The sequence below is a fragment of the Pelmatolapia mariae genome, linkage group LG17 (genome assembly GCF_036321145.2).
Source record: "Pelmatolapia mariae isolate MD_Pm_ZW linkage group LG17, Pm_UMD_F_2, whole genome shotgun sequence".
Classification (NCBI taxonomy): domain Eukaryota; kingdom Metazoa; phylum Chordata; class Actinopteri; order Cichliformes; family Cichlidae; genus Pelmatolapia; species Pelmatolapia mariae.
The window spans coordinates 28427905-28450191 of NC_086242.1; the positions used below are offsets into that span (position 1 = coordinate 28427905).

Here is a 22287-nt window from a genome sequence, read left to right on the forward strand (position 1 = left end):
TCACTTTTCACGTATAGAATTTCGAAAAAACACCGGTGCAGGTTAAAAGTCTGTATTATAATGTCTGGTGTTTTCGTGTTTGTTGGTTTGTTTTTATTTTGTTTTATTTTGCGAGTTTGTTTTTAGATACTGCTCCAGCCAGCCAGAGAATCCCCCGCCACCCTGCCCTCTCCTCCCTGTGCAGCAAGCAGCAGGCGCACCTCGCAAACGGAGGGCGCCCTTACTCCCAGCAAATGGGCGATAGAAAACCGATCGGTGGGTATGCCATCCCCAAAATGAGCTGGCATGATGTCAGGGCAGCATGAGTACGAGCAACTTTTTTTGCCAGTCTTTCTAACTCCTGGCATAGACTTTTTTGGTCTTTGAAGCTATCCGACTACATGTGAGTGTGACAGTCTGCTAGAGACCAAAGCAATCACAAAGTGGCTTTTCGAGCAGCAACCTCCTTGCAACCTGTCCCACCAAGCAACAACCATCACCTTCCAGCAACCACTTGCCAACTGGTTGGGGAATCCACATTTTTCACTAGTAGCTGGAGGACACCATGTGGTTGCCGACCAGTCTGTAGGCCTGTGTGGCGGAAGCTTGACATGGGTCATTATGGCCTTAAATAAACTCCTGTTTTCATTTGTTTTGTTGCTTTTTAATATTAACATTTTTAGCAACAAAAAGGTGGTTAGTGTTGTTTAAATCTTTCTGTGTGGCATTTGCATGTAGTCTGGTTTCCTCCCACAATCCAACGACTTTTATATTAGGTTAATTAGTTATTCTAAATTGGCAACAGAGTTCAGGTAGTTAAAGTGTACATGGTAAATAAGTAATACTGAATGGGAAAGTATTTGCTTTTTGTCTAAAGCTCTTTGCGTTTGCTAGAGTCACAGTGGGGAGAAGAGTGGTTGGAGACCGTAGAGTGGTTGGAGACCATAGCATGACCAAAATTATTGTGACCATGTGCAATGAACTTGCACTGTCAGCTTCTGGGGAACCAACTGGTCATCGAAAAAAATTCACTGTAATCACTGGCCAAGCACTATTTTTTCACAGTTGCAAGGAGGTAGGTGTCATGTTTTAATTCTAGTTATAGATTCTTGTCCATATACCTTATCCCACAACCATTTTCTTCCACTATTTAAGTCAGCTTTTTCCTGGTAGTTCATGCCCACCCCTTCAATGGCTCTGTGAGCCACCAGGGGTCACCATACCATGCAAGCCAATAGTTTAATTGGAGGACTTGTTATACCTTAGGAATACATCAAAGCGTTTGGTTTCTGATTGGCTGACTTTGCTCCTTTAGTCCCTTGGTTTTGCTTCTTTGGTTTTCAGAATATTTATATATTCAAATTCACAGAAGGATAAAGTAAATACTTTGCTTCAAAATTGTTTCAGAACAATTCAAACCAAAAAAGAAAAAAACAAAAACAAAGAATCTTTACATTTAAAAGGAGAGCATTTTTGCACAGATATTCAAGGTTGCCTCACAATCTGTCCATACATCTTTTTTCATCCCCTTATTTTTCTTTTATTGTCATTATAAGGCTTAAAGCCTGCTGGATAGTTTGTTGTATGATCCATGTTTACACAAGCTGATTTGGGACTGCTTTTGTCTTATTCGATCATCAGAAATATTTAAATCAGTCTCACATCTATGTTGTGCAGTATTAGGCAATATTTCCACTGGGAGCACTTTGTTTTGAAGAGATATGCATCCTCTGTGTTTTCACAGTGGATGTGTCAGTCACACTTTCCCCTGATTCACAAATAACTGAAGTGAAAGAATTTCATTAAGTTCATATTGGGTTATTTACACATCCTTTAAAGACTGAGGCATGATTCTACGAACAATGCATGTAAATTTAGTAGGCCCAAATGTGAAAAGTAATACTGATATTTTTAATCGAATTGTAGAGCACAGTAAACAACTCAAATGAAAATGGAATGATGATATCATAGGACGGCTAGCTGTACTCCGTTACTGTATTAGATTTACCCATCACATTTAATGTCTCTCCAAATGACAGATGCATCTCTTTACCACATGAGATATGCAATTATCCTTCACTAACTGTCCTCTACAGAACTGATGAGAACAAAGTCGACAGCTTATGAAGGGCTAGGTCGTCCTTCCTCAAAGGGGTGACTAGATCACTGGGGTTGAGGAGAAGCCTGTGTGGGATAATTTACTGAGATTATGCCATTTTACCAAGGCTATTCCCTGCCACCTGATGTGCTTTATGAGGATCTATATCTAGCTGCCTAGGCTGTTCTTGACCTTTGGAGCCATTAATGTGATGGGAAACACACCCTCATGCATTAAACACACCATTAAAAAAACCCCTGACTGTTGTCTACCTACCAAGCTGTTACCTAAAATAACTCACTTTGCAGCTAATATTATTCACTTCACTTGTTTTGAGCAAGCAATCAGTTGCAATGTTTTGCTAGGGAAATGCAAGCTGCGGAACGCGTCCATGAAAAGTGAAGATTAACACTATTTTGAAAGCACATAAGCACCATCAACCCATCAAACAGCCCCCACAGACTTAACTTCAAGTGTCAAATTAGGTGTTTTTGTCAGAAAAACATAGCACTCAAGCTGACCTGTTTTTTTTTTTTGTTTTTTTTTAAATCTTTTGAGCTCAAGGATTTCTTGTTTTGCTGTGTTTCACCTGAGAGCAGTCTCAGAGGAGTCGTGTTGTGAGATTTCATTTGGCCAAGAACTACCAACCCACTGCTGGATTCAAAAGTCTCATCTTAGTCCAGACTTCACAAAAACATTTATTTTGCCTGAACTTTATATTTGGAAGACATTTTCTTCCAAAGAAACTTGAAATTTTTGATTAACAGTGACATTCTAGGACCAAGATTGGTTCAAGCATATTAATAATAATACTAGATTTTATTTGAGGGTGCCTTTCTAAAACCCAAAGTCACCTCACAAAGAGAAAAAGACATCAATAAAACAGTAGATTAAAATAGATTCTAATAAATTAAAATACAAAAAACAGCAAAATACAACCACAAAAAACAACAACAACAAAAAAACAAAAAACATGGTAAAATCTGTATTAAGTAAGCCAGTTTAAACAAGTAGGTTTTGAGTTGTGACTTAAATATAGATTCCCTTTTCTTATTTCTTAAGGCTGAAGGAAGTGAGTTCCAGAGCTGAGGAGCAGAGCGACTGAAAGCTCTGTGCCCCATAGTGGTAAGGCGAGCAGAAGGAACAACAAGATGAGTGGCAGATGAAGATCTGAGAGAGCGGGAAACTGTGGTGATATGAAGCAGATCACAGAGATAAGGAGGGGCAAGGTTATCAATACACTTAAATGTGAGAACTAAGATTTTAAAGTTTATCCTGGCTTCTATGGGCAACCACTGAAGCTGTAGAAGAATTGGGGTGATATGGTCTCTTAAGGGAGTACGAGTTATGACCTGAGCTGCAGAATTCTGAAGAAGTTGAAGTTTATGGAGGGACTTACTGGGGAGACCAAATAAGAGGGAGTTGCAATAATCGATCCAGGAAGTAATAAGACTATGGACAAGGATGGCAGCAGCATGGGGAGTAAGGAAGGGACATCTTCTACCTAATCCTTTGCCCTACATTCAAACATATTTTTGTGCACCATATCGTAAGTGTAAATTCATTTTTGGTCATTTGACCTGTCTTTGCTACATCCCTACCTGGCACTAACTGGTAAGGCTTAAGAGCCAAAGTACATTGTAGCCTTTTTTTCCCCTTTCTTCTCAATATTAATACATTAAGAAAGTTTTATATGCAAAATAAATTGAAAACTGAGCAACATTTAGTAGATAAAATAAATGTATATTTCCAAATCATGCCATCGAATTTAGTACCTAGACTTCATGTTCACTCTACTGTTGTCTTTATGTGTGTAATTCAAATTAGGATCCTCTGTGCATTTTCCATAAGCACACACGTCTGTGTGAAGCTCTGCATGTGCCAGGAACACGCAGAGCCATCATCACCTTGCTGCTGTGTAAGCCTGGCCTCTGGTGCGCTGATCATATCCTGCTGTCTGGTTAGCAGCAGGAGATAGCATGGCAAAATTCATTATCAGTTCCATGCTGACAGAAACCAAACAGAACCATTTTACCTGACCCCACACCATTATTTGGAAAGCCAAACTGTGAAGGAGAAACAAAATATCTGTTATATGAAAAGCTGCTGATCTGTTCGGTCTGATTTGTGAAGCTTGTTTTTAGTCGCTCAGCACTCCTGTGAGCTGCCGGGGTGTTATATTGTACCCATTCAGCATCATGGGGAGAGCAAGAAAGTGAAAGAATACAAAAAAGTTGAGCACTTGTGTAAAGGGGAACTAAAAGTGAAAGACACAAATCTGCAAATCATTTAAAATGTGCTTGAATTACTAAAATAACATAAGAAAGATGAAAACTTAAAGGTGTTTAGCACTCAGCCAACTGGTGTGCATAAACAGATAAAACAGATAGGAAGAAATGTTTTCATTGTTAAACTGCAAAGGGAGCTTTGCCATAATTGGTATAAAATATAAATAAAGGACATTTATAGAGAAATCTCTGTATTCCAGGCACAAGGCTGAAAAATATTTTTGTATGGCTTCAGGCCCTCAGACAGCACTGCATTGAAAATCTGTAGCAGATGTCAGCTCATGAGCTCAGGAAGACCTCTGAAATCCACTGACAGTGAAACCCAAAAAGCAAGCGAAAACTCTTGCGTGCAACAGAAAACATTTATAAACAAACGCCAGACACGGCACAATCGCGCCTATCAAAATCTGAAATTCTTTTTTGGAAATCGGGGACAGCACATCCCTAGGGCCAAAGAAGAACGGGACCATCTGGCTTGTTAGCGGCACATGATTCAAAGACCAGCAACTGTGACGGCAAACGGCTACATAGCATGGGCAACTTGCACATCTGTGACGGCGCCGTTGATGCTGAGTTACAAACACAGGTTTGGGAATGGAGCCACATACTGTGTTGCAATCCAGATGACATCTTTTTCAGGGAAGGCCTTGTTTAATTCAGGAACAAAATGTCCACCCAGATTCTGCACGTCATTGCGCTGTAGAAAAAAGGGTCCAGGTGCTAAACTGGCCTGTCTGCAGTTCCAACCTGAAAGTGAAAAACTTTTGGCTCACTGAGAAACCAAAATATGACAAAGAGCTTCCTGAACATTGAGCAGACAAAACAGTCCCATTTCTAAACTACAGCAACTGGAATGTTCAGTTATCAAATCCTTGTTTTTGAGTGTTGTTAAAAGAAGAGGCAACATAGCACATGGGGAAACATGCTCAAAATCTTCTTCTTTTGATGATTATATTTAAAATGAAAAAAGCTTCGAGTTATTATAGTCTGCTTTCATTTACATTTTACAAAAAGCCCTAAATTTTACAGTATTATTATAACCACATTTTCTAACCTGCAGCTGACATAGAATGGCTAAAAGCTCTTCATTCACTTATGAGCATGTAGTCGGCGAATTGGCTTTCTCTTGACAGAACATCATTTTAATGCTTGGGTGGAAATCTCTGTTTTAAGCCTTGCAGTGTCCGCAGATGCATATGAAAGGACTATTCTATTCAGACACATTCACAAATACAACGTGCAAATGAAGAAGTGTCATGTTTCTCAAAGTTTTCAGTAAATAAGTTGTAGAAGGCGGTGGTTTTAGGCTGGATATTTCAAGTAGTTATTTTGCTTGAAAGTGCACTGCAAAACTTGTGAAAAAAATGAAAAAAAAAAGCCAAAAGCACATCAGAAGATGATGGGGGCGCCGGGAAAATACCATCCACCAAAAGCACAAACAGCACTAACAATCTCCTCCCTGAGTGCGTCCAATTTTAAAAGGACTGCTCTCACTGTTTGGAAATCATTCTACCTTAAAAGGAAACTGCTGGCAGCCCTCCGTTGTTTAAATGCCTCCACATGTTGGCTGCAAATCTGAAAGGTACGCTCTTAGAACTTTTGGAGACAAGAATTAAAGCTGCTGCTAGGTATCAGATCAAAGGGAAAAATAATGCATGGCTGCAGCTTTGGCTATGAGGTCATGCGAAAAAGTCGCTGGGACAAAGAGAAGGAAAGAAGGAAATGATCCTCATTTTCAAGGATGCATTTATCAGAAGGTTATCCTCCAGACTTTGAACAAACCTCAGCTTGCTTATCAGTTAATCTTGTTTATATATTACCTGTGAGCAAGACAGATGATGAATTAGTCTGTCCCTTTGGGTCGAGATTAATGAGATGGTCAAAACAACCTGCTCAGCTTGCTCAGTTTGAGATCCAACACTTTAAAAAGTGCTCACAAAGACTGATACATCAAGCTTACACATATTCATCTGAGGTGCCTAATCATCTCCCTTCTATTCTATGTTTAACATACTCACTATTTCAATATTTAAGAGAAACAACAAAAGAAAGGAAAGAAACAGAGATTTTAAAGTCACAGTCTACCTACCGGCAGATAATTTATTCTCCTGACATAAAACTGCATCAGGTGTAAACAGGGAAGTGAAAACATTGCGCCTGCAGTACTGACCTGAAAGTTCCCCAGATAAGAAACACATAGGCTGCAACTAATGCAGCCCCATACAGAACAAACTGTGATGCACTGTGTATTCTGACACCTTTCTGTCTAATAAAAACCAGCATGAACTTTTTCAGCTAAGTGAGTTACAGTAGCTTGTCTGATGGATGGGATCACACCGACCAGCTTTCGCTCCCCACGTGCATCGGTGACCCTTGATCGCTCTTGACCTTGTCTCTGGTTCACCACTGTTCCTTCCTTGGACCGCTTTTAGATGCTGACAACTGGAGACCCAGAACACCCCACAAGTCTTGAGGGGTCTAGCCATCACAGTTTGTCAAACTCACTGAAATCCTTATGCTTGCCCATGCACGTCAACTTTCAGGACAAAATGTTCACTTGCTCCCTAATATATCCCACCCACTAGCAGGTGCCATGATGAAGAGATAATCAGGCAATTCACTTCACCTGTCAGTGGTCATAATATTATACCTAATCAGTGTATATCATTACCTGTACTGAGTTCTCATTGGGTTGCTCACCCCTGTAACGCCAAGTGTATTACATTTGATACATGAGCTTTTATGAGTTCTCTACATCATCAGTGTGATTACACATGACAACAAATTAGATCTTATATGTATATGTATATATTTATTTAATTGTGAGGGGTTTAGGTTAAGATTAGAATTTTCAGGCATCTATTTCATGGTCCAGGTTTTACGGGGTTACGTTTTTCAATACACACATTTAAAGATGTTTCTTCTGCTTATTTTAAAAGTGCCGCTGCTGATGAAGACACATAGTCTTATATACTATTAGAAAACAAGCTTAGAGTGTGTGGGCTGGATGCAATTGCAACTGGCCAGAGGAAAAGCACAGAACACTGGGGTGGGTACATTTCAGATTTCAGGTTTATTCTTTGCAATCTGATTGCTGTTCTGCAGGCTTATTGTTCAAAAATAATTACAGGTTGCAGGATAATGATTTTAACCCCTGATTGATATGCAGTGCTTTAGAACACAAAGCAGCCTCTTTTGTTCAGTATTCCATTTTAGTTCGTGACTTATTTGTTAAAAAATGCCTATCTGCATTAATATCCTCCACCATTCGTGACTCCTTACCTTTAAATTAAGCATGCCGTCAGAAACTCAAAAAAAGAATTACCATAACAACAGCCACTTGGCTGCATCCTCAAAAAATCACTTTGGGCTGGTTTACTGGCTTCTGTATTCAAGGATAGATACATGGGTGATTGAATATTGCGTGAAGTCAGAAAAAGTTCTTAAGGAGATGCTTGGAGATGTAAAGTAGGAGGAAATTGCTGCAGAGGACTCATCAGAGCCACAAATCAAGTCGTGTGGGGGACTTTGACTTTCCATTTAAACAATTCAGGGCAGCGTAAGATTCATAAGATTCCAACCTTCCACTGGTTTGAATTTACTGGGTTTAGTTTTATTTGATAAAGAAAACATTTACTAATTTACAAGCTTAGCAATCCCTGGGCACCTTATATGGTAAAGACCATCCAGAGACTGAAGAGTAGACTAAAATGCTCAGATGTTTTGGAAACAATAGAAACAGGGTCAGCTATGAGACAGCACCTTACCCGAGTCTCAGTTGCGTCACACAGTAATTCAAGGTCTGTGTGTAATTTGCTGAAATTTGTAGTGGCACATTTTGTCCCATATTGACAGTTGAATGACAATGAGAAGTGGAGTGGGTTGAGTTCAATAGGGTCAGCAGGTTTAGTGCTGCGCTGCCGTTTCTTGGAGTTTGACTAAGTTGATTGTTGTTTTTATACTTGATCAGAACAGTCAGTTCTGATCTACAGTAAGAGGAAAAACTGAAGTTCTCAGTGCTATAAAATGATCTTCTAAGGTAGTGAGAAAATGCGTAATGTAGTGAGGAAATGTAGGCAAAATGTAAACAAAGCAAAATGTGTTTCATATAGTTCATATTCTGCAAAGTGATATTTTTATAGAACCGGTAAACACTCCATTCGGTGGCATTTAATGTGCAAAAGCACAACAGCACTACAGGAATAGTAAGCTTCTCTTCTGCTGTCTTAGATGATGAGTCCCACTTCTGATAAGGTTGGAGATTGCATAAGGATAGTGGTGTGTGGTTGCTTTTTAAAAACTACTTACCCTGACACACCTAATAACGGGTGATTAAACAAAACAAACAGACCAGATAAAAACATACCCTTTCTGGTTAAAGAGAGTTTACACACTTTTATGGTGGTAAGATATTTACCATTAACTGACAGCAGTGAAAGAAATCGACAGCTAAATTAAAGCATCTTTACCAGATGAAAAATTATAAGTAAAAGACCTGCATGCAAAAACCTCAAATAAAAGCATTCCTGTGTCTCTTTTTGAATTTGCTCTCTGACCTGCTCTCTACCCGTCCTTCATAGAATGTTTTAGGATTAGGTTTATTATAATGACTTCACAAGGTTAACCTGCTGCTTTCTACAATGCATTATTAAACCACATATATTCTATGACTTTGACTGAGCTCAGAGACTCAGAAATTTAAGCTAAAGCTACAAAATGAAAAAACTGAAGAAGTTTAAAAGACAGAGAATGTTGACTCTAAACTTGCGCAAGTAATTTGACGAATGAAATCAGGGTTGTGTAATTATCAAAACAATTGTTTTTTCTCACATGTACTGTCTCTTGAGAGACATGCTGAGTTTCATATTGAACTCGCCTGCTCATATCAGACTCTTGCTCTTGTCATTGTGGGAGGTGGTCTTCCCTTCTTGGTGATCTCAGATGTTTTTCTTGCCATAGTGCTAAAACAGCTAATACACTCACACATCTTGAGGAAAATGATTTGCAATTTATCCACTGTGATATAAAAAAAAAAAACTTGCTGCCGCACCCTCTTAACACTTAAGATACATTTTCATTGACCTTTCCTGAAGTTCAAGTAGTTTCCTGCTAATGTATAAAATGAACATGAGGAATATAATAGCTGACCTGAGTCTTGCTGACAATAGCTCAGGGCCGGCTTTTGTCAGCAGGGCATGGCCACACCTACTATAATGAAAGAACTTAGATGTAAAAGCTAAACGTACTGTAGCTTTAAGAGAGAAAAAAACCCAACTGAAGTGAAAAGAAGGCACTGTATTACAGAATGAATGCATGATGAATGGTACAGTAATCAGAGATCCACCATAGAACAGCATCCTTTCCTATAGGTTGCTTTCACTACTTTGTCACTGTAACTTATCTCTATTTTTACCTGTAACTAGCTAAGCATTGGTTTCCTGTCTTGCTCTGACTATGTGTCCATGTGGATATGTGCTATATGATCCCTGGCTGTAGACTTCCACAGAGCTAATGGCACAGTCAAACCACCACGGAGAACCCAGAAAGTGAAACTCTGAGTATTGTTTTGTATTTTCAATTATAAACCAAATCCTGAAATGAGAAACCTGATGAGGACAATTAGAATTACACAGAGAGACAGTTATTGTGTTTGTGAAGGAATGGGAAAACTGCATAATTACTTTTCAGACTGATTCATTTTCAGGCTGTAAACTCTTCAAAACAACAGCTCCAAGGTAGTCATCATGTCATGACATGAGTTGCTTAGCTAAGTAGAGAGAAAAGACTCAGTAAGCAGTAAGCCAACAAAAAGGAGACCAACAGTTACAATGGCTGCAGTGTTCATTAGAGTTATCCTCAGAGAGTGCCAATTAACAACGCATTGGATTAAGTCCCATATTGATGCTTTTAAGATATCTACTGTAAATAAATCTCTAATGGCCAAATTGCTGGAATGAAACCATTACTGTTTTCTGTAACACATAATAAACTGTTATTCAGGATGCTTATTACTGTATATTATAAACGTTATAACATTTGTGTCTGGTAGGGAGTTGTGGGAGTTTTGATACAAGTGTCCTGGTGGACAGATCTGCTGCAAAACATTCAAGGCAATTATTGATTTGATGAGATTATAATTGGATCCTGAAATCATCTAATTTACTGAAATGTGTTTATTGCATGCATCACATTATTAATAATGCTATGTAGCACATAATTCTCTTTAGGTACAGTAGTATAAAAAAATGGTTGTTAATGCTTGAATATAAACACTCGCTGCTGTAAGCTGAGTTAACAGTAGGTCCAGCAACAAAGGTCACATTTTCCAACAATGACCTCACAGAATGCATTGAAAACAAGAGTCCCGTGACAATTTCCAGGTCTGGATTTTAGATTTGCTCGGTTTGAAAAAGCTCTGTTTTCTTCCACGTGATGTATGACTTCACCAGTTTCTCTAATGCCTTAAATCCCTCAGTGAAAAACACCTTTATTGTGGTTACATGTGATCCCATCTGTTGTAAATGTTCCCCTATTTTCTCTCCCTCTGTTCCTCCCTCTCTGTTGTCCCTTTCTAACTGTCTTACACTCCCCCACCCCACCCCTCGCCCGTCTGGTGGGATTGTCAGTCCATTTTGGAGGTATAAAACCACTGCTGGGGGTGGAGACAAGCACAGCTTGCTGTGTGATACTGAAAGACTCTTGCAAAAACACCGCTGCTCACAACCGTGTGGTTGCCTCTCTGTTGTCATTTAAAACAACAGAACTGACTTTGGATTTTTAGATTTTTAACCTTCCATCATGTGTAAAGGACTTGCAACACTGCCTGCGACATGCTTGAAAAGGTAAGTGCAATATTCCTTGAACAACAGGTGGATAAAAGCATTATTTCAGAAAAAGAAGAAAGACAGAAAGAAAAAAAATTAAAACATTGTTTTTGAATATGATGTGTGTACATGTAAAAAATGAAAGAGCTGTTATTTTACAGCAGCAACTCAAAATCTCAATTTAAATATGGAAAAAGAGGAACTAGCTGGCAAGCTGTTAACCACTTGTTTACACAGATAAAGGAAGTCTCTGTGCAGATATCACTAATGGAAACACACTGACATTTTCTGAAATGCATTTTGCTCACGGTCCTCTCGTTCTGCCTCTCCACAGTGCCAAAGACATCAAGCACAAAATAAGCTTCTTACTCCAGAAGCCTGAACCTCAAGCAGCAGATCAGAAGCAGATGAAAGAAAAATCAACCACGGCTGCTGCAAAAAGGTTAGAGGAACAAGCCTCTCTCAGCTGAATTTGCTGTTTAAAAGATGTGTTCTATGGTTTTTTGTTTTTTTTTGTCTGTCCCATTTGGTTCTTTAGCCGTCAGAATTGTTGTCTGAAGACCAACAAGGATACCAAATGGATTTATTTTGCCAAATGGATCATCATGGCATTGCCGTATTGGTCCATTTGATCAACCTTTGTTGTTATTATTTATTTTATTTTCGGTTGTTACAGATGGGACAGATGTGTTCTATGTGCTAAGTTGCACATCAAGCCTCCTTCGAAAGAGAGAATTTTTATGATGAAAACTAAAATCAAGCCTGCCACACATGCTGCTTTAAAAAAGTATATTGCGTTTCCAATCTGAAGGAGTTGAAACTGCTTAAAAATGTGATGGCGGTGTCTGTTTTAGATCAGTCTCCTTCAGACTGATGCAGAGCTGAATTAAGTTTATTTTTGACTTTAAACTCAGCGACTAGCACCTAACATGGCACAGATAAGAAAATCCTGGCTCGTGCTTTAATTCAAGTTGCAGACCCTTAATATTGATGTGCCTCTAAATGAATCACTGAAACTCGCAGGACTTCTCTGTTATCTGAGGCTTGTTGGGAAAGAGATAGGGAGGTGATTAGAAAATAGATGGATGGATCTTTCCACGTAGAAGATGAGCTCACTTTGACGCAATAGGCTGAAGAGCCATTTCATTTCATGGAAAATAAATGATTTAGTACGTTTTTTTTTTTTTTCTCATATTGGCCCAGTGGCATAGCCAGTGCCTCCTGTAATTGGACATAGATGTGATGACTTGTGTGGCTAACAGTCATTAAGCTTTTATAGTTGATAAATTCTGTATAAATTCTGAAATCGAATTGTGTTACTGAAGAGCACAATGTATCAGATTTCTCTACACTTCCAGAGCACGTCTTCCCACGGGAAGCCTGTTATTGTTCTTTATGAGAACGTTTGCATTGACCCTGCTCGCATTGACCTTTGCTTTTTAGCAGCATCCCGAGACAGCTATGGATGATCAATATTCAGTTTTCCTGCTATAATTGCACAGCAGCAATATCAATCACTCTATGCACAACACAAAGACTCGATGTGGCGCTTACATAACGTTGTGTATAATGCAAATTATGATTCTAAATGCTGACTATATTAGTCTTTTATAACTGAAAATTATCATTTTACTATAGTCTGGGCTTGCTGCTGTCAGATGACGTCCATTGGCATGATTTGATTTGCTGTAATTTTGATAATTGAATTGTTGTGACTGGGATTTGAATGTGTTGTTCTATTTACAGCAAAAGATATCTCATACAGATATCTTTGTTGTCATGTTTTGCTATGTTGTTAAGAGATGTTTGGTGGCTACTTCACCTTTTTGGAGAAAGTACAACAAAAAGACTAGATGAGAGACAAGGTGAAAATGTCCATATGTACTTTATGTAAAAATGTTTTTCTGTGCAACCTTACTTAAAATGGCATTGATCATTTGTGTTTTAGGGTGCCTAATACAGCTGAGGTGGAGAAATGGAAGGAGTCTTTCAGCCATGTGCTGAACAGTGAAAGTAAGTATTACATTAGTTTCACACATAAAAGACTGGATCTGAATTAGAACAAATCAGATGAGGCTTTTAATCCAAAGCTAGCTGGAAGAACTTCTGACTTTGTCATCCCAATAATAATAATGCCATCAGCTGTACGGCAGAAGCTTCACTCATTTGTTCTCAACAAAATGTGCCTGTGGCTTTATATATTTAATCATTTTCATGTAGTACAATACAGTTGCAATCATGGGAAAAACTGGCTTTAGCATATCACTCTAAGGATTGACAGTAAGGCTTTGGTAATCCCAAAAGTGATGCTGAAAATCAAGCTGCAGAGTTGAAATAAGCGCAGCATAGCAGATGGTTGGGTTTGGCTAATTAAGTATCATCACTGTGCTCATTACTGCTGTTAAAAGAAAGTTAAGGGGACTTGGCTGGGACACACAAACACGCAAATGGAGCACACACACACTCAAGCACTTTCCAGCACATTCTCATGCTCTAGCTTTTGCTACGTGTCACGAGGCACTACTAGAGGGCCTCTCAGGGCGTGCTGACCAGTGCAGAGTGTGCACGTGTGTGTGTGTGTCTCTGCGTGTGTGTGTGTGCGTGCGGACGCATAAGACCTCTGAGAATCATATTGTCTGCGTGTGCATGGGGAGCAACGGCCTTACGGGAACCAGTGGAGTTCTGACCTGTTTCTTTCCATGACCTCCAACATAGTTATGGCTTCCTTCTGCTGTCCCTACTACATCTGTCAGCTGCTACTGGTCCTTCATTTGTTTACCATATTGAGACCTCAAAGGTCTTCTCAAACTCTTCTTGTAGTCATGTTAGACATGTGAGACAAGATGTAGCTTTTTAATATAAAGTAAATCAGTGGCGTGTTCGTGTCATGCTACAAAGCAATGTAAAACTGGAGTCCAGCACTTGGACACGCTGCAAAAAAATAAGGCTGGTAAAATTCTTACCCAGCACTCAGAATTTATGTATTCATGATTCATTGTTTTCTGGCAACTAATGTGCAGTTGGGAGCTGATTAAAACTCCTATTGGGGAGGTGGCATAATTTTTGACTAAGTCTGGGCAGGTGCTGGTACCTGAAATTGGACTGCTCTATCTAATTCTGCTGCATTATTCATCAGGCAGCCAGCCAAATTAGAAAATTTAGACTGGCTTTGATGAGTGCAAAGGCTGCCACACCATTATATTAGAGCATTGATTACACTCTGGTGAGGCTTATTCATTTTGCTTCATTAACACACTGCTTTATCTTTTTGGCAATGCTTTACAATGACGACAATGTTTAAACTGAGACTTAATTAAACTTTGGTAAAGACTTATTTCACAAAAAAAGAATAGTCTTTACTAATCATTAGTAGTGTTAAAATGTAAGTTTATATAATTAAATTTCGCTCTGCCAAAATTCTGACCAAAACTTTATCTAAATCTAAAAAAACAAGGAAAGAGGAAATAAACATAAATAAACTAAATTAACCAGTTAGAGAAGCAGGACACAAGGTTCACACTGAATTACACAATCGCCATGTCACTGGGCTACTTACATGTGCTTTATACAAGTGTTACAAAGGTCATCTGTGAACATGATCTTAATGGTTACTGGAAAGTTCCAGCTGGTTTACAAACAATTTACCAACTAGTAAACAACATTATTAATTGTAATGTTATTAATTAATAGTTTATTAATAACAAATATATATTAACTAAAGTTATTAAGTTGAATAAATAAATAAATGGACTATGTGACTATTGAGTACGGTTGGATCAAAAGAGACACATTTTTCTTTCTGTGTTTAGTGGGTCGCACAGTCTTCACCAGCTTCCTAAAGTCGGAGTTCAGTGAGGAAAACATGGACTTCTGGATGGCTTGCGAGGACTACAAGAAGACTGCACCTACCAAGCTAGCAACCAGAGCCAAGCAGATCTACCAGAAATATATTGGTGCAGATGCTCCTAATGAGGTAATCACAACAATACTGAAATAAAATGACAAACAAAATCAATTTGATTAATAAGAATAAAATCCTTCTACATAAAAGAAGATTACTTGCTGGGCAGGTAAAATATGACTCCCCACACCCCAATACTATACCTGAACATTTACCTTCAAGTAAAAAAATAGTCCACCTTTACTTTTAAGATATCTTTCTTCTTTACTTTTTTCATGTATTCATTTTATTGATAAGCCCATCTGTTTCTCCTGCCTCGCATCAGCAATGATCCCTATTACCAAAAACAGTTGCTGTTTCTCTGTGGCAGCTTAAAAGTTTAGGCTCTTGATAAGTGAATACATTAGACCAGTACGTTTCACTTTTCTTTCATTCTGTGACCTTTTAGGTAAACTTAGATGCAGCGACCAGAGAAAAAACAAGACAGAACGTCGAGAACGCCTGCCCTTCTTGTTTTGACGATGCCCAGAAGATGATCTACACACTGATGGCGAAAGACTCCTATAGGCGCTTTCTCAAATCCAAACTGATCCAGGATCTGTGCCAACAACAGAGCAACGCTGCTCGGGAGAAGAAAGAGAAGAGAAGCTGTGACATGACTGACAGCAGTCAGGTGTTAGCTGGTGGTGCTTAGTCAGGACGAAAGAAGGAAAAGCTCGAAGCAGGTGCCAAAGACCGACAGTCAGTTAGGGCTGACACTGGGAATGATAGGTTTGCTGGGGTGTTCAGGGTTTCTAGATAAGGAAGGAAGAATGGTTTTGAAGATGTCTGATGAAGGTTCATGTGAGGTAGTTTTTTTTTCTTCTGTTTTTGATACTTGCTCTTTATTTCTGGGCTTATGTGGTCACTCTTGTAAATATTTATATATTTCCCATTTTTGCATTCATCAGGTGAAATGTTCTACAGACTGACTGGATGTTTAATATTTCCATGCACACGGGAACAGAGAATGTAAATACATCATTGCATTGTGACGTTTTCCTTCTGGATTAATTGCAAAACACAATCTGATCTCCAAGCTGTGACCAGGTTATCTTGATACTTAGAACAGAAAACTATTGAAAGCTACCTCCAGCCAACAGACACACAAACTGGTGCCACTGGAACATTTTCTCAATGGAACGGCACAGATTACTAGTTTAGCTATGTACAGACCTGAATATTTAAATTAATACATCAAGCACTTTTTAAATAATGCCCCAATTCCCTTGTGTATAGGAGTAGAGTCTCCAAGTTTAAATGTTGTACAATTTTATACAATTATAAATATAAAGTAATAATTGACCCTGGTACAGCTGGAACAACAACGTACCACGTATACTGTATTGATTGGCTTTGCAGTTAGTTTTAGGTGTCACAACATGGTCACAGATTGGTTATTTTCCATCGTGTTGACTTATGGCCTCACAATTTAGTGGTAATGGAAAAAAGCTTTATATAGTCATTTGAAGTTCCAACTCACTATTTAATACCATATGTTTGTACAACAGCCCATGGTTGACACTGATGTCTGTTTATTCAAGTGAGTAAAACCCGGTGTATATCTCAACACTTTATCATGGTAACAGCTGCCTCTGCTGTTTAAACATCCTGACATGATCTCTGCACTGTGAAAACACCGACTGACTAGTTCTCGTGGGAATTTTAGGCATGTTTTAATATTAGTAGAAGTAGTAATTGTCATAGAGTCTGTTAAATGGAGTAGGATATATTTTTAAAGCATTTAGAAGTTGCGCTGTTTGGTTTCAGTGTTTAATGATGCCATTCGTGCACAGTATTTGATCATGTGTTCATTTTAACTGACCAAATTTTTGGTGGCCACACATTCTACAATGTCTTATCTAAATGTATACTGTGATGATAAAAAACTACATATTATATGTAAAAGAACATGTGTCATTGTCCTATTTCTGTATATGGCTACTCCCAAATAAAACCCTGTGCTTAATGATGAAAATCTGTGGTTGTATTCACATTTTTGTTTTTTGTGAGCTTTGGTGATGCCACTCGTGGAAAGTGTTGTGGAGTTGTACTAGCTTGCAGATGCTCTTTTAAAATGTGAAGCTGAGAGAAGGTGGCAGTCAAAATAATAGCTGTCCTCTGTACCTACTAGCTGACTAACACAAGTGGTGAAATTCTCCTGTAACTATAGGTAACAAGATGTGAAGTAAATAAATGTGGCATGAACAGTATGTTTGTGTGTGACATGTTGCTGCTGGAGGATAAGCTCAAACACACACTTCTTTGTTACACAGTTACACTTCTTATGACTCATCAAACATCAAACATATTGTGTCATATTAGCAAATGGATCACCAAGGACATGAGGCTCGATTGATTATTAAAATGACATAATTTCAATTAATGCAATTTAATATTATTTCAGATTTATAGATAGAGTACCAATTCACAACAATTCTCAAAAGGCATCTAATGATTTAAGGTAAAAACTCAAATATATAAGAAAAACCCAACAATCAGATGATCCCCTCTGCTACTATGTGGAGGAAGAAGTACTTAGAAAATCATCATATAAATGTAAGTTAATTTATGCTATTTTACTGAATCAAAAAAAATCTTAAATCAAATTTTAATGAAGAGCAATGATTAAATTAATGTTTAAATAAAAACTGTGTTTTGCAGTATTGGTTGTAAACTGATAACATTTTATTTCATGTAGAGATCAACACACGTTTTGATGCCAGTTGACTCTTTCTGTTGTGATGTCTAAAAGAACTTTTTCATGACCTCATCACCTCATCTGTCCCTTCATAATCAGACAGTAATCATCTATAATCAGCAGGGAAAAGGTGGCCTCTTCTATATCTAGCATTGATTGCGTAATGTCTGCAGATTATAGATGATTATCAGAAGGTAACGTTATTATTGAAAAATTACCAGAGAACATTTCACACATAGGAAAGACGGGTTTCATCAGGATTAGATCATTTTGTTATGAAAGCATAATTTATAGAGGTGTTTAATACACTGTCTACAATTTAACATTCTATTACTAAACAGTTTAAATTTTAAACTTCAAAACTTACAAGAAGCTACAAATAACCTTCAGACCTCAAGCTCCACTATTCATACTCTGGACCAACTTTTTGTTTGGATGTGCCTCATTGAAGTGAACAGTGTTTACAGCATCTGTGTTCATACCCACTGCATAAAGATGCCTATTTAAGGGGAACATATCTGAGAGCATGAGCAACTACACAGTAAATAACTGATCAAATCTAATCTGGGAATCTAACTCGTACAGACAAGGAGACGGCAAACATGCATAAATATTTGCTTTTGGGTAATTCTGCCTGCCTGCTTTGCTGCTTAGTAAGAGCACCAAAATAGAATATAAAGTGCCTTGCTCCTTTAATAGAGGCAGAATCTCTAAAAATACTTGAATTAATACTTAAAGAGCATCCTTCCAGATGAGCTTCAAAGTGGGATTAGTGGTAGCATGACTGAACTGTTGTTACGAGACTTATGTTGTTTAAGGTAAGATTCCTTCCTGTGGAAGGTTTCTGCAAACACAGAAAGAAAAGGATGCACACATAGTTGTGTCTGCACAGACACACATTCTCGTTTCTGTCTGATATACTGCTGTACGTCAGCTGCAACATGCAGGAATTCTGCAGCTCGAGTAAATCACAAGAAAGTGATAAATCCACTGGTGTGCTTGTGTGAATATTTCTCTGTCATCTAAAATGTAAAAGTGTGAGAGGAGTTTGGAGAACAAGTGAGGACCAGGGATGAGGAATCTGGACAAACACACTTGGGACTGGAGCTACAGTACCACTGGCTAACATTTTTCTGATTTCATTCAATACCAGTACTGGGGCACAGTGATGGGAAGGTCCAAACACGAGACAAATTAGTTCATTAATCAAGTATTTTTTCTGGTCACTCTGATGAATGATTTGAGGCGTTGTGAATTCCAGTCACGCACAAATTTTATTTCTTTAGTTGTTCCAAGAACGATTCCTTCTTTAAGCCATTTAATTATAAATATAAGATAATATGGTTTTAGTTGTTGAACTGTTGAAATCAGCTCTTGAAACTTTGTTTTTTTGGGCTGCTTTGGGAACATTGTATCAGTATTAATATAGGACTATTAAACACGTCATTCTCTAAAGAATGGTCAATATAAATGAATAAAACTTAAATCATTATAAAACTGTTTATGTTTTGTGGCCTACGATGGACAGGCGACCTGTCTGGGATGATAGCTGGGCTAGGCTCCAGCATGTCTGGCACCCTGAATTGGAGAGATGGTTAAGAAAATGAATAGAGGAACTGATGGATGTATTATGACAATTAACACAGAGCTAATTTGTCCCTCTTAGAATGTTAGGAATCTAAATATAGTGAGACACATCAAGGATCAAGGTTGATAAGAATGACATGACTACATTTAAAAGGTAGCTTGTAGTTAGCAAAATTAAAACTATTAGCTGTGAAACTCTAAAATGCTTAGTAGATAAACTTCTCTGGGCTTGTTTTTTTTTTAAAAATCTTATTAATAGTTAAGTAATTACCATTTTACATTAAGCCTATTGATTGTTGCTAATTTATGGTTAGGGAGTGATCATCTTGACTATTACCAAAAGAGAATGTTGACTCCTTTGTTTAAAACAAATATTAAAACATAGTACTTCTGATCTTTATATGTGAACATGTAATGCAGCTATAGCATAGAGGACAGTCTCTGAGCTAAGACAGCAAACAACTGTTTGCTAATGTTTTCAGCAGCATCACGATACGGTCTGACTAACTTTTACAACTGTGATTAAAATTATAAAAATTTGTTAATGAAAAAACTTAACACAATTTGGTTAGTGAGCATGTAGCCATTGCTGTTACCAGCTTGACTAAGGATTGCACTGATTTTAGAGAGCATCTGTCTATGCAAGTCCGATTTTGGGAAGCACATTTCATTTGTCCCTTTAGAACTACTGTAATAACTGGTCATCATCAGCTTGTGAGGCTGGCTTTAAAACATGATCTCAATCAAAATTGCAAACTCTTTCTACATTTTTCTATGGCCATACTGTGCATATATGATGTGTTTTAAACTAGGTTGTTATTACATGAATTTGTTGTGTAGCCTATAAAACTGGTCCACAGTTTAGGTTACATATTATATTAACAATTCATTTTATTTATTTATTCTTTACTCTGCACCTTAGTTCATATCCTCTCTTAAGTAACCTCACCTTTCTTTCTTTTATTTCTGTTATTCATTATTTATATCCTTATTTATTAAAGAAAGTAACGTGAAATAAGGCAAATGCCCCCTGTCAAATCTGGCTGCCTGTCCAATCCATATGCTCCGTGGGAGTACACGGACTGCACTTATACTCTCAGCATGAGCTGTTGAGCAAAACCTTGGCCTTTCATTTTGGACCCACTGTCACTGTGGTAGAAATTGTAACCCTGCACAGTGACCTTTGAGGATAAATCTTAGCAGAAGTTGCAAAGGAAATGCTGCAGTGCAAAGGCAGCTTCATCAGAAATAAATGAGAAAACTCAGCCAGGAAACTGAAAACATTTAGGATTTTTGATCCTTTTTCTGTTTTTGGTCCTTTTGGCTTCACATCCTAGAATTAACTTCCCTAAGTGGTGAAGTGTCTCTGCTTCTCATCCATTCAATCACCAAGTACAGTTTGCAGCCTGTCATTGAAACTCACCCCTTATTTCCTCCAGTAACATGTTTTCCCAATGATTCAAGGACTTTTTCTGATCTCAGCAGCTGATTAGAAACTCCACAATAGTTCAGCATCAGAATCAAAACAAACCTCCACATTTAAATGCTCATGTTTCAAGCAATACTTACTAAGCACACTGTGAGAAAGCTATTACTAAAGACTATTTTTAATTAAATGCACCAGTGAGTCCCGAAATTATTTCTGTTACCAGAAAATTCAGCAACTTCACATTGATCACATCACACCATTCACACCCTATGTTGAAACCTGGCCTCTTGCTGACAGTAAAAAATGCCCCAACAGTCTGCTAACTAGACATCAGACTTCAGAAGGAAGACCACAAAAATTCCGAGAGAAACGTCACAATTGTATAACACTGATGAACAACGTGCAGATTTGGAAAAGTGTGTGCAAGGCCTGCTGTTGGCATAAACACTGTCAGTGGTTTGTTTTTGCTTGTTCTTCATTCTTGTTGACTCTGCTGGACAGCGTGGCAATAAATCTCCATGAGAAATGTTTAACATTTAGAAGCAGATTCTGAAAACTTTTCAATTACAACCCGATTGTTTATTGCTTGCTGAGAAGGACTATAAGCAGTAAATACCCTCTAAGTCTATTTTTTCTTGTTGGATTTCTACCAACATTTTCTCTGCATTTTATTGTGAAAGACCAAGCAGAACATAAGAATGGTACTTTAACCTGGCAGTCTGGCTATCAAGTAATAAATGTGTTATGAAATCTAACTGAAACATATGGGTCTAACTGTCTGCTTGGTATGTTCTTAATGGGAAACACTGCACACATTTCGATGATGTCATGATGCTGACATACTCATGTGTTTATTTCCTTATGATTTTTGAAGTGTTTTTATTTATTTATGTATTTTGTCCATCCTTAATTATGATTATCACCTGGAAATTTGACCCACATTTAGGTCCTCCTCACGTGGTTCTTATTACAGAAGGTATAAAAACATACCTATGTAACATTTTTCACCCTATATTTAAAAGAAAAAGCAAAAGAGCACTATTTTTGAGAAACCTCTGCAGCACCAGGAGAATCTTTTCTGTCAGTCCACATGACATTTGCTGAGAGAACAACATATATGACTTCAAGGGTGTGTACCGCCTCCTTTTACATCACAGCAGCCACAGAGGTCATAGCATTAACAGCTGACCACCAAAACAGCTGTGGTCCTGCTTTAGCCTACAAATGTAGAAGGTATGATGCTGCTTGCTGCATTTCTCCACCATGCAGATTGAAACTATACCAAAAGCTGTGGGTTGTTGAAGGTCTGTATGGTCAGGGATAAAACAAGTTAACCTGGCTTTTCTTAGTGCTATCATCCATCTCTCCAGGTAACAGACCAGCAACAGAAAAGAAAAACAGAGAAAATGGCTTTTCAGAAAAATACAGGGTATGTGAAGCC

General features: G+C 38.1%; 1 protein-coding gene across 1 annotated transcript; it reads left to right on the forward strand.

Annotated features, from left to right (window-relative positions):
- Positions 1–11054: 11054 nt before the first annotated feature.
- rgs4 (regulator of G protein signaling 4) lies at positions 11055–17305 on the forward strand. The gene is made up of 5 exons (XM_063500992.1): positions 11055–11207; positions 11524–11631; positions 13138–13202; positions 14999–15162; positions 15539–17305. The coding sequence occupies exons 1-5, from the start codon at positions 11164–11166 to the stop codon at positions 15782–15784; spliced, it is 627 nt and encodes a 208-aa protein (XP_063357062.1). The 5' UTR covers positions 11055–11163; the 3' UTR covers positions 15785–17305.
- The last annotated feature ends 4982 nt before the right edge of the window (positions 17306–22287 follow it).

Excerpts from the sequence above, each read along its gene's own strand:
- rgs4 (XM_063500992.1), top strand. The coding sequence starts at position 11,164 with ATGTGTAAAGGACTTGCAACACTGCCTGCGACATGCTTGAAAAG. Across the intron at positions 11,208-11,523 it reads CCTGCGACATGCTTGAAAAG|TGCCAAAGACATCAAGCACA; the intron begins GTAAGTGCAATA and ends GCCTCTCCACAG. Across the intron at positions 15,163-15,538 it reads GTGCAGATGCTCCTAATGAG|GTAAACTTAGATGCAGCGAC; the intron begins GTAATCACAACA and ends GTGACCTTTTAG.